At 69.5% G+C, this 15813-nt stretch overlaps 1 protein-coding gene across 1 annotated transcript in view; it reads right to left on the reverse strand.

The window, feature by feature from the left end:
• ITGA2B (integrin subunit alpha 2b) overlaps window positions 1–15813 on the reverse strand; it is a 64605-nt gene that overhangs the window by 34648 nt on the left and 14144 nt on the right. Inside the window, 18 exon segments of the mRNA XM_073325514.2 lie at window positions 48–127; window positions 508–600; window positions 1119–1266; window positions 1575–1642; window positions 5255–5380; window positions 6154–6305; window positions 7132–7187; window positions 7343–7441; window positions 7848–7893; window positions 8881–8913; window positions 8916–9053; window positions 9613–9824; window positions 10745–10797; window positions 13038–13097; window positions 13461–13504; window positions 14237–14284; window positions 14786–14974; window positions 15454–15499. Coding sequence (XP_073181615.2) covers window positions 48–127; window positions 508–600; window positions 1119–1266; window positions 1575–1642; window positions 5255–5380; window positions 6154–6305; window positions 7132–7187; window positions 7343–7441; window positions 7848–7893; window positions 8881–8913; window positions 8916–9053; window positions 9613–9824; window positions 10745–10797; window positions 13038–13097; window positions 13461–13504; window positions 14237–14284; window positions 14786–14974; window positions 15454–15499 — 1691 coding nt within the window.

Raw genomic sequence — 15813 nt, forward strand, 5'->3', positions numbered from 1 at the left:
AGCCGGGCACTCGCCAGGCTGCTGGGGGTGGGGGGGCCCTCCATCACCTCCGCAGCTGCAGCTGGAACTCGATGGTGTCGCTGGCATCCTCCAGGTTACTGACGCTGAGCGCCATGTCCACAGCGATCTGTGGGGAGAGGGTAACTGGTGTCTGCCTGGCCAGAGGGTGCGGGCAGGGCTCCTCGGCCGGGGGTGGGGGGCGCAGGCAAAGCCCCTTCTTAGCTCCGGGGTGCTCAGAGGCCATGGTGATGGGCATGCCAGGAGTACAGACAGTCCGTGGGGGGCACCTGGGGAGGCAACTTTGTGCTGGAGTGGGGCAGGCTGAGCCGGGGGGGATCGCAGCTCCGGGCACCACCATGCTCGGGTACCTCCATCGCCGAGGGACAGAGCAAGGTGCCCAGGGGTTGGTGGGCAAGGGCGTGTCCGGCCAGGGCCCATCTTCCAAGGAAGGGCAGCCCAGAGGCGGCAGTGATGGCTGGCGCCTGCGGGGGGAGGAAACACCCCTACCTTGGTGCCACTCTTCATGGGGTTCCCCAGCTCGCAGATCACCACACGCGTCTCGTTCTCCTTCTTGGGGTTACAGATCAGCTTCTCCAGCCCCTACAGCCGGGGGACAGCGGCAGGGGGTTACAGCAGGGAACAGCTGGGGGCAGGAGGCTGAGGATGTTCACCGTGGGGTGGGCCTGGATGGGGCCCGGACACCCCCACATGGGAGCTCCCCATCCCAGGCCCGCTTGGGACCAAAGTGAGTGCAGCATTCACTGCAGGATAACAACCTCTCACTGCAGCCAGCTAGCGGAGTGACCCCATCACAGAGGGCAAGGCTGGTGGTTCACGGTTCAAACCCCAGTTGATGGCACAGGGCAGACGATGCAATGGCAGAGTGATGGAAACCACAGCGGGACTGTGACTGCAACTGCAGTGGGGTGTCACCTGGGGCCCCACGGAGAGCTCTGGGGTGGCCCCCTTCTACCTGCTGGGGGAGGTGCCCCCTGGGTGAGGGGACCCCTGGGGAAGTCATCGCTGCACTGGATCCCTTTACCCAGGGATTCCCTGCAGTGGGGGAAAGGTGCCAGCATGGCAGTGCCCTGTGGGAGCCTGCCCAGCCCTGCCCACACCTGGACGTCGCTGGTGGCTTTCTGATAGTGGGCGTCGCGTGGCAGCTGCAGCCGCAGCTCGGCCTCGAAGGCGCCTTCGCCCACGTTGGTGGCGTCGGCCAGGATGTGAACCACGTTCTCGTCCCCGATGAACAGCTGGGCCACGGGCCTGAGAGACAGAGGGGAGGAGCCTGAGGAATCCAGGGCTTGGCCAATAGGAGCCGCCTACGCTGCGTGTCGGCCAGTGGAAGCTGTGCGAAAGTGGACCGTGGCCAATGGGGAACGAGCCCTTGCGAGCCCCAGGGATCGGCAGGTCAGCTCGGTCCATCGGTCCCGTGGCCTGCCAGCACCAGCGGCCAGTGCCAGCCGAACGCCCCATGCACCAAATGCTGCAGCACGCCAGGGAAGGAAATTCCTTCCTGACCCCCAGCCCAGTGGCCTGAGGGTGGACCTGGCTTCAACCCGAGAGGCACTTACGTGTGAGCGGCAAGCCGCAGCTCTGGGATGCAGACGTTGTCCTCGCCGCAGTCCAGCACAATGCGCGTCTGGGGCCAAGCAAAACACAAAGCAAGAGCAGCTCTTCAGCCTCACAGCCAGTGACGCCATGGGGCACCAGCCATGGCACCGCTCTGCCCCAGACAACCCAGCGGGGGAGGAAAGGCTGAGGTCAGGGCTGGACTGAGGGGCACCAGCAGAACTGGGGGAAAGTCTAGGACTGGGATAGCAGGGGGCCGCGGGTCGGGGCTGAGGGGGCGCTGGGCTGGCGATGGGGAGCCCAGGGCTGGGCTGCCAGGGGCTGTGGGTCGGGGCTGAGGGGGCGCTGGGCTGGCGATGGGGAGCCCAGGGCTGGGCTGGCAGGGGCTGTGGGTCGGGGCTGAGGGGGCGCTGGGCTGGCGATGGGGAGCCCAGGGCTGGGCTGCCAGGGGCTGTGGGTCAGGGCTGAGGGGGCACTGGGCTGGCGATGGGGAGCCCAGGGCTGGGCTGGCAGGGGCTGTGGGTCGGGGCTGAGGGGGCGCTGGGCTGGCGATGGGGAGCCCAGGGCTGGGCTGGCAGGGGCTGTGGGTCCGGGCTGAGGGGGCGCTGGGCTGGCGATGGGGCAGGGGCTGTGGGTCGGGGCTGAGGGGGCGATGGGCTGGCAGGGGCTGTGGGTCGGGGCTGAGGGGGCGCTGGGCTGGCGATGGGGCAGGGGCTGTGGGTCGGGGCTGAGGGGGCGATGGGCTGGCAGGGGCTGTGGGTCGGGGCTGAGGGGGCGCTGGGCTGGCAGGGGCTGTGGGTCGGGGCTGAGGGGGCGCTGGGCTGGCAGGGGCTGTGGGTCGGGGCTGAGGGGGCGCTGGGCTGGCGATGGGGCAGGGGCTGTGGGTCGGGGCTGAGGGGGCGCTGGGCTGGCGATGGGGCAGGGGCTGTGGGTCGGGGCTGAGGGGGCGCTGGGCTGGCAGGGGCTGTGGGTCGGGGCTGAGGGGGCGCTGGGCTGGCGATGGGGCAGGGGCTGTGGGTCGGGGCTGAGGGGGCGCTGGGCTGGCAGGGGCTGTGGGTCGGGGCTGAGGGGGCGATGGGCTGGCAGGGGCTGTGGGTCGGGGCTGAGGGGGCGCTGGGCTGGCAGGGGCTGTGGGTCCGGGCTGAGGGGGCGCTGGGCTGGCGATGGGGCAGGGGCTGTGGGTCGGGGCTGAGGGGGCGCTGGGCTGGCAGGGGCTGTGGGTCGGGGCTGAGGGGGCGATGGGCTGGCAGGGGCTGTGGGTCGGGGCTGAGGGGGCGCTGGGCTGGCGATGGGGCAGGGGCTGTGGGTCGGGGCTGAGGGGGCGCTGGGCTGGCAGGGGCTGTGGGTCGGGGCTGAGGGGGCACTGGGCTGGCAGGGGCTGTGGGTCGGGGCTGAGGGGGCGCTGGGCTGGCAGGGGCTGTGGGTCCGGACTGAGGGGGCGCTGGGCTGGCAGGGGCTGTGGGTCGGGGCTGAGGGGGCGCTGGGCTGGCGATGGGGCAGGGGCTGTGGGTCGGGGCTGAGGGGGCGCTGGGCCTGGCAGGGGCTGTGGGTCGCGGCTGAGGGGGCGCTGGGCTGGCAGGGGCTGTGGGTCCGGGCTGAGGGGGCGCTGGGCTGGCGATGGGGCAGGGGCTGTGGGTCGGGGCTGAGGGGGCGCTGGGCTGGCAGGGGCTGTGGGTCGGGGCTGAGGGGGCGCTGGGCTGGCGATGGGGCAGGGGCTGTGGGTCGGGGCTGAGGGGGCGCTGGGCTGGCAGGGGCTGTGGGTCGGGGCTGAGGGGGCGCTGGGCCTGGCAGGGGCTGTGGGTCGGGGCTGAGGGGGCGCTGGGCCTGGCAGGGGCTGTGGGTCGGGGCTGAGGGGGCGCTGGGCCTGGCAGGGGCTGTGGGTCGGGGCTGAGGGGGCACTGGGCTGGCAGGGGCTGTGGGTCGGGGCTGAGGGGGCGCTGGGCTGGCAGGGGCTGTGGGTCCGGGCTGAGGGGGCGCTGGGCTGGCGATGGGGCAGGGGCTGTGGGTCGGGGCTGAGGGGGCGCTGGGCTGGCAGGGGCTGTGGGTCCGGGCTGAGGGGGCGCTGGGCTGGCGATGGGGCAGGGGCTGTGGGTCGGGGCTGAGGGGGCGCTGGGCTGGCAGGGGCTGTGGGTCGGCTCTGAGGGGGCGCTGGGCTGGCAGGGGCTGTGGGTCGGGGCTGAGGGGGCGCTGGGCCTGGCAGGGGCTGTGGGTCGGGGCTGAGGGGGCACTGGGCTGGCAGGGGCTGTGGGTCGGGGCTGAGGGGGCGCTGGGCTGGCGATGGGGCAGGGGCTGTGGGTCGGGGCTGAGGGGGCGCTGGGCTGGCAGGGGCTGTGGGTCCGGGCTGAGGGGGCGCTGGGCTGGCGATGGGGCAGGGGCTGTGGGTCGGGGCTGAGGGGGCGCTGGGCTGGCAGGGGCTGTGGGTCGGGGCTGAGGGGGCGCTGGGCTGGCAGGGGCTGTGGGTCGGGACTGAGGGGGCGCTGGGCTGGCAGGGGCTGTGGGTCGGCTCTGAGGGGGCGCTGGGCTGGCAGGGGCTGTGGGTCGGGACTGAGGGGGCGCTGGGCTGGCAGGGGCTGTGGGTCGGGGCTGAGGGGGCGCTGGGCTGGCAGGGGCTGTGGGTCGGGACTGAGGGGGCGCTGGGCTGGCAGGGGCTGTGGGTCGGCTCTGAGGGGGCGCTGGGCTGGCAGGGGCTGTGGGTCGGGGCTGAGGGGGCGCTGGGCTGCAGGGGCTGTGGGTCGGGCTGAGGGGGCGCTGGGCTGGCAGGGGCTGTGGGTCGGGGCTGAGGGGGCGCTGGGCCTGGCAGGGGCTGTGGGTCGGGGCTGAGGGGGCACTGGGCTGGCAGGGGCTGTGGGTCGGGGCTGAGGGGGCGCTGGGCCTGGCAGGGGCTGTGGGTCGGGGCTGAGGGGGCACTGGGCTGGCAGGGGCTGTGGGGTCGGGGCTGAGGGGGCGCTGGGCTGGCGATGGGGCAGGGGCTGTGGGTCGGGCTGAGGGGGCGCTGGGCTGGCAGGGGCTGTGGGTCCGGGCTGAGGGGGCGCTGGGCTGGCGATGGGGCAGGGGCTGTGGGTCGGGGCTGAGGGGGCGCTGGGCTGGCAGGGGCTGTGGGTCGGGACTGAGGGGGCGCTGGGCTGGCAGGGGCTGTGGGTCGGGACTGAGGGGGCGCTGGGCTGGCAGGGGCTGTGGGTCGGGACTGAGGGGGCGCTGGGCTGGCAGGGGCTGTGGGTCGGCTCTGAGGGGGCGCTGGGCTGGCAGGGGCTGTGGGTCGGGGCTGAGGGGGCGCTGGGCTGGCAGGGGCTGTGGGTCGGGCTGAGGGGGCGCTGGGCTGGCAGGGGCTGTGGGTCGGGGCTGAGGGGGCGCTGGGCTGGCAGGGGCTGTGGGTCGGGGCTGAGGGGGCGCTGGGCCTGGCAGGGGCTGTGGGTCGGGGCTGAGGGGGGCACTGGGCTGGCAGGGGCTGTGGGTCGGGGCTGAGGGGGCGCTGGGCCTGGCAGGGGCTGTGGGTCGGGGCTGAGGGGGCGCTGGGCCTGGCAGGGGCTGTGGGTCGGGGCTGAGGGGGCACTGGGCTGGCAGGGGCTGTGGGTCGGGGCTGAGGGGGCGCTGGGCCTGGCAGGGGCTGTGGGTCGGGGCTGAGGGGGCACTGGGCTGGCAGGGGCTGTGGGTCGGGGCTGAGGGGGCGCTGGGCCTGGCACACCTGCTCCTGCACCACCGTCTGCCCGCGGAGCACCAGCCCCAGCTCCTCGGTGCCCGGCCCAGCTGCCAGGGTCAGCGTCAGGCTCACCACGATGGGGCTCAGCTTGTCCTTGAAATCAGCCTCGTCCTGGGGGGGAGGGGAGAGGAGAGATGGGGCAGGTGACCCCCCTCCCCGCAGGCCTCAGCCCGGGCGCACCGTGAACCCTTCCCGCTCGGACCGACTGGCGGCTGCCCGGGTCTAGCCTGAGCCCGCAGGACAGAGACGCGACCGAAGCGGAATCTTTGGTAACACTGCTGGCCCCGCTACGCGTTCCTCGGTTTCCCCGGGGGCTGCGGGGTGCCTGGGGGGAGCAGGCGCTCGGAGCAGGCCGACATAGGGAGCGTCACCCCGCCCAGCTGGAGCGAAGAGGCGCTGAGGAGCTGGCTGAAACCACCCGGGGGTCAGAGCGCCAGCAGGCCGTGGGGCAGGGCCCGGGCCAGGGCTGGAGCTGGAGCCATGGGGCCGGGTGTGGAGGTCAGAGCTGGAGCCCACCAAGGGGTCACTGCAGCCTGCCTGGTGCCGTGCTCCGGGACGACCCACCCAGCCGAGGCTCTAACCCCAGCTCTGAGCCCCGGCCCTGGGGCGTCCCATCACCCCGATGGGCCCGTAACCCCCGCTGGGGTGCGCTGGCCCCAGGAGCCCGGCTCAGCCGGACCCGCAAGCACAACTCAGGGCTGCCGGAGCTGGGCCCAGGGGCTCAGTGGCCACGGCGGAGCGGGAGCGGGGGGCTGGCCCTGACGGTGGCTTGCGTGAGACCTGGGCCGTGCCCCTGAGAGGGATCAGCCAGGAACTGCCCTGGGGCGCCCGCAGGGACCCCGGCTACGGAGCAGCCCCCGCCCTGAGCCCCCCGCGCCCCGTACCCGCAGGTGGGCTGTGAGGTTCTGGCAGGTGAATGGTGCCTCCCTCGACAGCTGCAGCTCCAGGCTCCGGCCCGCCTGGCGCGTCTGCAGCTCCCAGACCCTTCGCCCCAACTTCGGCTTCAGCCGGTCCAGCTGCAGGTCGGCGGCCAGCCCTGGGGAGCAGAGGGTCGGGGAGGAGGGGCCAGCAGGGGAGGGGGGCTGCCGTGCCCCTTGTCACCAGGCTCCCAGCCCCAGGGCCTTTGCTAGCCTCTGGCCCTGGCCCCGCAACGCCCCCGGCCCCGCCGCCCCTCTGGCCCCCGGCCCCACCACACCCCTGGCCCCCGGCCCCACTGCCTCCTGGCCCCCGGCCACGCCACACCCCTGCCCCGCCACACCCCTGGCCCCCGGCCCCACCACACCCCTGGCCCCCGGCCCCACTGCCTCCTGGCCCCGGCCACGCCACACCCCTGCCCCGCCACACCCCTGGCCTCCGGCCCCACTGCCTCCTGGCCCCCAGCCACGCCACACCCCTGGCCCCCGGCCCCACCACACCCCTGCCCCACCACACCCATGGCCCCCGGCCCCACTGCCTCCTGGCCCCCGGCCACGCCACACCCCTGGCCCCCCGGCCCCACCACACCCCTGGCCCCTGGCCCCACCAGCCCCCTAGCACCCGGCCCCGCTGCCTCCTGCCACACCTCTGGCCCCTGGCCCCACCACACCCCTGGCCCCCGGCCCCACCGGCCCCGTAGCACCCGGCCCCGCTGCCTCCTGCCACACCCCTGCCCCGCCACACCCCTGGCCCCCGGCCCCACCACACCCATGGCCCCCGGCCCCACTGCCTCCTGGCCCCCGGCCACGCCACACCCCTGGCCCCCGGCCCCACCGGCCCCCTAGCACCCGGCCCCGCTGCCTCCTGCCACACCCCTGCCCCGCCACACCCCTGGCCCCCGCTGGGCCCCAGCCCCACCGCCCCCTGGCTTCCCCACTGGCACTCACTGATTCTCTCTGGGAGGCTCTTCCCCGAGACGCCCACGCACAGCCGGATGGGGAAGCTGCCGGGGAACGACACAGGCTGGTGAGGGCTTTGCCAGGCATTGGTGTGGGAGGGGCCCGGGGGCAGAGCCAGCAACTCCCAGGCCCTCAGCGCCCCCCCCCGCCCAGCCCTGCGCCTGCCCTGAACACGGCCCCCCATGCCCCCTTTGCTCACCAGCTGACAGGGGTCCCGAAGACGTTGCAGGTCTTCTCCTCGGGGTTCAGCACATCTGGCACTAACAGCTGGCTACTGGCCACCACCACGGGCTGGGCTCTGCGGGCACCACCAAGCCAGTCAAACCCGGGGGAATGGCGCTGGCTTTGTAATGCCGGGGCTGGCAGTGAGGGGGCAACGCCAGCCCCGGGGTAAGAGCGAGGCCCAGCCCAGCTGCGAGAAGCAACAGCCCCAGGGCCGGAAGCCTGGCCCGTCAGAGAAGCTCTGTTATCCCCAAGGCAAGGGCAGCTGACAGGGAGGAGGGGCTGGGTCTGTGCTGGGCACCACGTTACTGACCCTGCCCAGCCCTAGCCAGGGCTTCGGGCCCCGACCCTGGGGGCAGCAGCTCCTACGGACTTCAGTGCTGCTGGCTCTGGGTGCAGCTCGTGGGCACAGGGACGCAGCCCGGGAGTCGCGGCCCCTGGGGACTCACCCACCCCCTGTCCAGCCAGCCCTGGGCACTCACCTGTACGCGGCCACCTTGCTGGCGCCGAACGCCCCGACCAGCACATCTGGGGGCACAAGCCAAGGGTCACACTGGGCTGCATGGGGCGGGCACAGGATCCTGCCAGCTCGGCCGTCTGGCAAAGCTGCCAGCAGGAGCCAGGGCAGGGAGCCAGCGCTCCAGCCAGCCCAGGGGACACCTCCTGCAGGGTCCAGAGCGTCCCACCTTGCTAGGGAAGGGTGGTCAGCATTCCCCAGGGTCCAGCACCCAGCATGGGGTGACCCAGGGGAAGCAGGCAGCGTCTGGCACGGGAGGGGGGCCCAGGGGGCAGCGCCTGGCATGGGAGGGGGGTCCAGGGGGCAGCACCCAGCACGGGAGGGGGGCCCAGGGGCAGCGCCTGGCACAGGAGGGGGGCCCAGGGGGCAGCACCCGGCACGGGAGGGGGTCCCAGGGGCAGAGCCCGGCATGAGAGGGGGGCCCAGGGGCAGCACCCGGCACGGGAGGGGGGGCCCAGGGGCAGCGCCTGGCATGGGAGGGGGGCCCAGGGGCAGAGCCCAGCATGGGAGGGGGGGCCCAGGGAACAGCGCATGGCACGGGAGGGGGGCCCAGGGGCAGCGCCTGGCACAGGAGGGGGGCCCAGGGGCAGAGCCTGGCACGGGAGGGGGTCCCAGGGGCAGAGCCTGGCATGGGAGGGGGAGCCCAGGGAGTAGCGCCCGGGACAGGAGGAGGGCCCAGGGGCAACGGCTGGCAAGGGAGGGGGGGCCCAGGGGTCAGCGCCTGGCACAAGAGGGGGGCCCAGGGGCAGCGCCCAGCATGAGAGGGGGGCCCAGGGGCAGAGCCTGGCACGGGAGGGGGGGCCCAGGGAGCAGCGCCCGGGACGGGAGCGGGGGCTCAGGGGCAAGGCAGGGAGATGGAGGCCAAGCCTTCTTCCCCACATGCTCATCTCCCTCCCCGAAGCGTCCGGGCCATGGGTGCTGCCCAGCTCCAGGCCTGTGACCCTGGCGGGCCGGGGGTGGCACAGGCCGGAGCCGGGGGGCTGTGAGGGCGGCTGTACCTGGGTACCCGTTGGCGTCGATGTCGGTGGTGCACGCACGGAGAAGCCGAAGGCAGCACGGCCGGGGAAGGGGCTCTCCAGGACCTGCGAGGCCGGCGTCCGGAGCCCCTCGCTGTGCCCGCTGAAGATGAGCACACGGCCACTCCCGGCGAACGGAGCCCCCACCGCCACGTCTGAGGGGACAGGACCGCAGGGCCCACGAGCCGGGCCCCGGCCAGAGCAGCTGAGCCCCGGGCACCAGTCGCTCCTCACCCCCAGGGTCAGGATCCCACCCACTGAGGCAGTGACCGGCCCCAGGCATCACACACCGACCAGAAGGGGACCCAGAGCGGGTTCTATCCGCGGCTTGGGGAGGGGAGGGGGTCCAGTGGATTAGAGCAGGGGGCTGGGAGCCAGGACGCCTGGGTTCGATCTCTGGCTCTGGGGGAGGAGTTGGGACTAGTGGTTAGAGCTGGGGGTGGGGGCTGAGAGTCAGGACTGTTCCTAGCTCTGCTACTGTGTGTGGCTGGGCTGCCCAGACACCTCCCCAGGGTGTCCCACCGGGTCCCGGCACTCAGTCTTGTGCTGATCGGCACCCCAGGTGCCCTGCCCCAGACCCCGCCAGTCTCGTATCCCATGGGGGGGTCTCTGTGCCAACCCAAAGCCCCCCCCGCCCAGAGCCACCAGGAGCAGCTTCCTCGCCAGCAGCACTAGTGGGCTGGCACCCGGGGCTGCGGCCCGGCTGGGCGTTACCAACGTAGCCGTCCTGGTCCAGGTCCCCCACAGGAGCGATGGCTGTGCCGAAGCGGCCGTAGACCTCGGTGCCGGTCAGGGTCTGCCAGGGGATCCGGTAGGCGTGGGGGCCCCGGCGCTGCGTGTACAGGTAGACACGCCCCACCTCGTAGAGCTTGCGGTCGGAGCGGCGCTCCATGTAGAGGGGCGCCCCCACCAACACGTCGTCCTTCCTGGGGGCAAAGGGGGCAGGTGGCAGGGGGAGGAGCTCTGGGCTCCCCTCCCCGCCAGGCCGCAGGGGCCGACGGGCCGAAAGGATGATCCCATGGCCTGGGGGTGCAGCTAGCCGGGATGGGGGCAGCCCCCCGGGGGGTGGGAGGTGTAGCACCCCCTGCTGGAGGGATGCATCGGGCCATTGGGGCTCACACGAGTCGGTGCTCCTGGACACAGACACCCCCTGAGCTCTGTCCGTCCGCCCGGCCGGCCTCAGTCCCCTCAGGGCCCAGGCTCCCTCCCGGGCTGAGCTGGGCCTTGTGCTGGGGGCTGGGGTTACCCCTCGACTCAGTTTTGCCCCGGAGGGAGCTGGGGCGGCTCTGCCCACTCCTGCCCCCTGCTCCTGCTTGCCGGGCACCAGGCTCTGCCAGGAGCAGTGCAGGCTGGTGGGCACCAGATGGCAGCAGAAGCCAACGTGGGGGGATGAGGGGAGACCAACCAGGCCGGCTGGGGGGCCCGGAGCACAGGCCCTGCTGGCGGCCGGGGGCAGGACTCAGCCCTTCTGCCCCTCCTCAGGGCACCGCGACTGCCCCATGGATTCACCAGCTGCACAGTCCACGGCCAGCACGTCACCAGGGCCCCGGCAGAGGGGACCCTGGAGCTCCTAGCCGGGCCCCCGGCCCTTGGTGCTGAAGACACGAGGCCGGAGGGGGCTCTGGCCCCACAGGGCTGTGCCACAGGCCAGGGCAAAGCGGAGCACAGAGGCTCCTGGGGGTGATGGAGCCCAGCAGCCCCGGCCCGGCTCTCCCCTGCCCTGCCAGCGCCCAGGATGGGAGGGCTGAGTGAACGGCCGTGCCCCCCCCAGGCAGTGGTTGGGGGCAGACATGGGCACTTGGTCTCAGCGCCCTGGCTGCCAAGCGAGCGCCAGCCTCCTCCTTACCCATCGCCATTCACATCAGCAACAGCCACCGTGTGACCAAAGTATGACGCCACCTGGAAGACACGGGGGCGGGTGGGGGCGTAGAACTGATCAATGAAATTGTTTTTAATTGTTCACTTTATTAATATAACTTCATAAGCAAAGTTTTACGAATGAAACAACATTCATTCATAAAACCGGCTACCCCAATAACTGGCTAATTGAGTTTCACAATCCAATTGCTGCTTAAATCTCTGAAACTTGCACGGCCTCAACATTGCACCTTCTGCTCCCTGTTTGCCGCTCCTCACACGCGTCCCTGGTGTAACCCAAACTCCATTTCAACGTGTCCCGAACTCCATGGTCAAATGCTCAGTCCAGTTTGTAAACCCTGCTGCAGCCTTCGCTTTCGCTAAACCCGGCTGAAATCTGACTGGTGTAGTTCCGCTGTGGGAATGAGGGACGGATGGGTGATGGAATCAACCTCCAGCCCCAGCCTGTCCTGATGAAATAAAGTGTAAACACCAACGGCAAGAGAACACCCTCAAAAGAAAAGTACAAAAGTACAACTGAGGAAACACCAAAGCCAGGCCCCAGGCTGAAAGTCACGTCTGCAGCTGACGGGGGATTACTCACACCGGACCCAGAGGCAGCCTGACACAGCAAGACCGATCGACTCTGGATTCAGACTAAAGCCTACGAAAAGGACAGGGGAGATGGAAGACTTTGGAGGGTCACATTCCGCTGCCAACGTGGAAGGGCATCGGTGCACGCCCCACACAGACCCAGCCCTCCCTTGTGCCCGGCTTTCCTGGCCAGTGAGCTGCCACAAGCTACGGACCCCAGCCACGAACTCAAGCTACGTTCGGGACTGGTAACTATACAGCAGCTGCAGAACGTGTGTGTGTGTGTGTGTGTACACATAGGTATTAGATATTAGTTATTGGTCATAAATCAAAGTGTGTGATAATAAATGTGACGTCTTGTCTTGTGCCCTGAATCGATCCTGTGTAGTTTTGTCTGCATAACAGGGGCTGAGGGCAGGGGACATGCTGGGCTGGCCATTGCTTGTCAACCCTGACCCACAGCTCTGCTGTGACCCTCACCCCTGACCCGCAGCCTCCTGCTCTCCCAGTCCTGGGGTCCCCCCAGCTCTGCCATGCCCCTCACTCCTGACCCGGAGCCCCTGCTAGCACAGCCATAAGAACATAAGAATGGTCACACAGGGTCAGACCAAAGGTCCATCCAGCCCAGTATCCTGTCTTCCAACAGTGGGCAATGCCAGGTGCCCCAGAGGGAGTGAACCTAACAGGTAATGATCGAGTGATCTCTCTCCTGCCATCCATCTCCACACTCTGAGAAAGAGAGGCTAGGGGCACCATTCCTTACCCATCCTGGCTAATAGCCATGAATGGACTTAACCTCCATGAATTTATCCAGTTCTCTTTTAAACCCTGTTATAGTCCTCGCCTTCACAACCTCCTCAGGCAAGGAGATTCACAGGTTGACTGTGCACTGAGTGAAGAAGAATGTCCTTTTGTTTGTTTTAAACCTGCTGCCCATTAATTTCATTTGGTGGCCCCTAGTTCTTATATTATGGGAACAAGTAAATAACTTTTCCTTATTCACTTTCTCCACACCACTCATAAGTTTATATACCTCTATCATATCCCCCCTTAGCCTCCTCTTTTCCAGGCTGAAAAGTCCAAGCCTCTTTAATCTCTCCTCAATGGGACCTGTTCCAAACCCCTAATCATTTTAGTTGCCCTTTTCTGAACCTTTTCCAATGCCAGTACATCTGTTTTGAGATGAGGGGACCATATCTGTATGCAGTATTCAAGATGTGGGTGTACCATGGATTTATACAAGGGCAATAAGATATTCTCCGTCTTATTCTCTATCCCTTTTGTAATGATTCCTAACACCCTGTTCGCTTTTTTGACTGCCGCTGGACACTGCGTGGACGTCTTCAGAGAACTATCCACGATGACTCCAAGATCTTTCTCCTGATTAGTTGTAGCTAAATTAGCCCCCATCATATTGTATGCATAGTTGGGGTTCCCCCCCAGCTCTACCATGCCCCTCACTCCCAACCCGCAGCCCACTGCTTTGGGAGCCCAGGGAGAGACTGGGAGTGGGGCCTTTCAAGGCTGGCTCTCCTTTGGCTGGGGTGGGGCGGGGCGGGGCGGGGCAGGGGGAGGTGAAGGAGGGGAGGGGTGATGGGGGCAGTGGGGGGTTGGGCAAAGGGAAGGGGGTAGATGTGGGGGCAGGGGGTAGGGGAGGGGGGCAGGGGGTAGGGGAGGGGGGCAGGTACCTGCTCACTATGGATGCTCTGTACTAGCGCCAGAGACTTCCTGCTCCGGAAGATCTCGACCTGCCGCAGGGAGAAACAAATCAGTCAGGAGGGAGATGGGGGCTGCTCCCCCCACCCGGGTGCTGGGAAGATGGGGGCTGCTTCCTTCCCCCCTGGGTACTGGGGAGATGGGAGCTGCTCCCCCACCCTGGGCGCTGAGGAGATGGGGGTTGTTCCCTCCCGCCCCGGGCACCGGGGAGATGGGGGCTGCACCCTCCCCCCCCAGGCACCGGGGAGATGGGGGCTGCTCTCTCCCCCCCAGGCACTGGGGAGATGGGGGCTGCACCCTCCCCCCCCAGGCACTGGGGAGATGGGGGCTGCTCTCTCCCCCCCAACCCAGGCATGGAAGCAGCTCTTCCCAATGGTGCCCCCCCCGATACTCACCACCCCCCAGGTCGTTCTCTTGTTGGGGACGCCCACAACGTACTCTGTGAAGGAAACACAAGAGTCCCCACGACACCCGGGGACAGAGCGTGCTGAGCCGCTGGCAGAGAGTGCCCCGTCCCAAAGCCAGGGCAAAGCTCCAGCGCCCCCCCCAGCCCAATGGGGGGCCTGAAGGGGGCAGGCGGGCGGGGGGGGTGGAGGGCACAGGAACAGGGGCTGCCCCTCTCCGGGAAGGGCTGGCGCTGGCTGCCTATGCAGCGACCAGGGCAGCGGGAAGCCAGGTGCGTGGGGTGCCCTGGGCAAGACTGGGGAGCCCCCACCCTCGGGGAGGGGGGTAGAATCGGATACAGCCCCGCGACTGGAGGACTCTGCCCAGCTGGCAGGGACAATGAGCAAGCAGGGGGGCAGGTCTGGCGGGCAGGGACTCCGGGGCAGGGGAGCCCAGCGGGTGGGGGACTCGGGGAGGGGCGGCCGGGAAGAGGACTTGGGAGTGGGGCGGGGGGCCTGGTGGGCATGGACTCCCAGGCTCCAAGCCATTGCTGGGGGCAGAGGCCCCATTTGCCTGGGGGTGGCAGGTGGCAAGAGCCCCCACCCTCCCTGCTCCCAGCCCTGTGCCCTGGGGGCAGGCAGGGGTGGGGTCACCAGGGGTGCGGCTGGGGTGGGTGAGCCAAGTCTGCTCCATACTGTTGCCCATGGAGCCCGGTTGGCAGCCCCAGAGCCCTGTGCAGCTTCAGGGGTTGGGGGGGCATCACACAAGCCAAGGGCAAATCCCCTACCTGGCGCGGTGGGGTCCCCGTCAAACTCCCCCACGGCCACTGAGTACCCTGCAGAGAGAGGGAGCAGGGTTAACCCTTCGAACGCCCCTGCCTGCCGCACACGCCCAGAGCAGAACGACTGGCACCCAGGGCAAGGAGGTGGCAGTGGTTAGAGCAGGAGGTGGGTTTAAGGCAGGGAGCCCGGACTCCTGGGTTCTCGCCCTGGCTCAGGGGGGCTGGGAGCCGGGACTCCTGGGTTCTCGCCCTGCTCTGGAGGGGAGTGGGGTCTAGTGGGGTAGAGCAGGGGTGGGGCCTGGGAGCCGGGACTCCTGGGTTCTCTCCCTGGCTCAGGGGGGCTGGGAGCCGGGACTCCTGGGTCCTCTCCCTGGCTCAGGGGGGCTGGGAGCCAGGACTCCTGGGTTCTCTCCCCAGCTCTGGAGGGAAGTGGGGTCTGGTGGTTAGACTGAGGGCAATGTGGATGGTGCCAGGGCCCTGCTGGCACCAGGGAGAGTCAATCTCTCCCATGCCCAGCCACGAGGCGGGCAGGTTGCTGTGGGAGGCCGCGCTCACCTCTGTAGGCGTCGTCATAATCATAGTTAATGTCCTCCGTGACCTGCTCGGGGGCCACGGACCAGAGCAGGGTGCTGCCAGGGAAGTGGGACACGATTGTCGACAGATTGACCGAGTAGATCAGCCCTGGGGGAACATCCAGGCCCCCCGTGAGCCAGCGCCAGGGGCCCTGCATGGAGCAGGCAGGGGCTAGGGATGGTAAGAGAGGGAGGATGCCCAAGCCCAACATGGTCATCCTGCACCCCCACCCCACAGCACCCCCTTCGCCAGCCCCACGTGCCAGCTCCTGGGGCTGGGGGTCCCCATGGGGGGCGGGGGCTGCTTGGCATTTCCCATGTGCCGTGGGCAGCTCGTTGCCCGAGAGGGATGCTCCAAGCTCGGGGGGTTCTAGCTACAGACCCGGGGGGGGGGGCAGCCTCTGCCAGCCACAGTGGGACACCACGGACAGGTTGGGCCTGGGGCTGTGGATCAGGTGGGTCCGTTCCAGCCCCCTGGGCACAGGCAGGGCGATGCCCGCAGCCCAGCTGAGGGGGAGCCCTGGGGCGGGCGCTGTCAGTGTTGCCATGGCTCCAATGGAAGCGTCGGAGGTGATGGCAGCCATGCCAAGGGGCAACGGGCTCCCCCTCCCCCCACAGTCCCCAGAGCCCCCCAGGAACCAGAGCCCTTACCCACAAAGTAGTATCCTCCCGGGGCACCCAGCACCAGCCTGCCAGCCTGCAAGGGGACAGGACAGGCCTGAGTGAGCACCCCACCCGGAGACACCCCCACAGGCACGCCCCCCCCAGGCATGCACGCCCCCCATGGGCACACGTGGGCACACACACCCCCCGCGAGCATGCACAGCCCCCAATGGGCACGCACATACACACCCCACTGGGCACCCCCCCATGGGCACGCACAGCCCCCCCCCACTGGGCACACCCCCCCGGGCACGCACAGCCCCCCCCGGGCACACCCCCCTCACGGGCACGCACAGCCCCCCCCACTGGGCACAGGCATGCACACCCCCCATGGGCACACCCCCCGTG

The sequence above is a fragment of the Lepidochelys kempii genome, chromosome 27, assembly GCF_965140285.1.
Source record: "Lepidochelys kempii isolate rLepKem1 chromosome 27, rLepKem1.hap1, whole genome shotgun sequence".
Taxonomy (NCBI): domain Eukaryota; kingdom Metazoa; phylum Chordata; order Testudines; family Cheloniidae; genus Lepidochelys; species Lepidochelys kempii.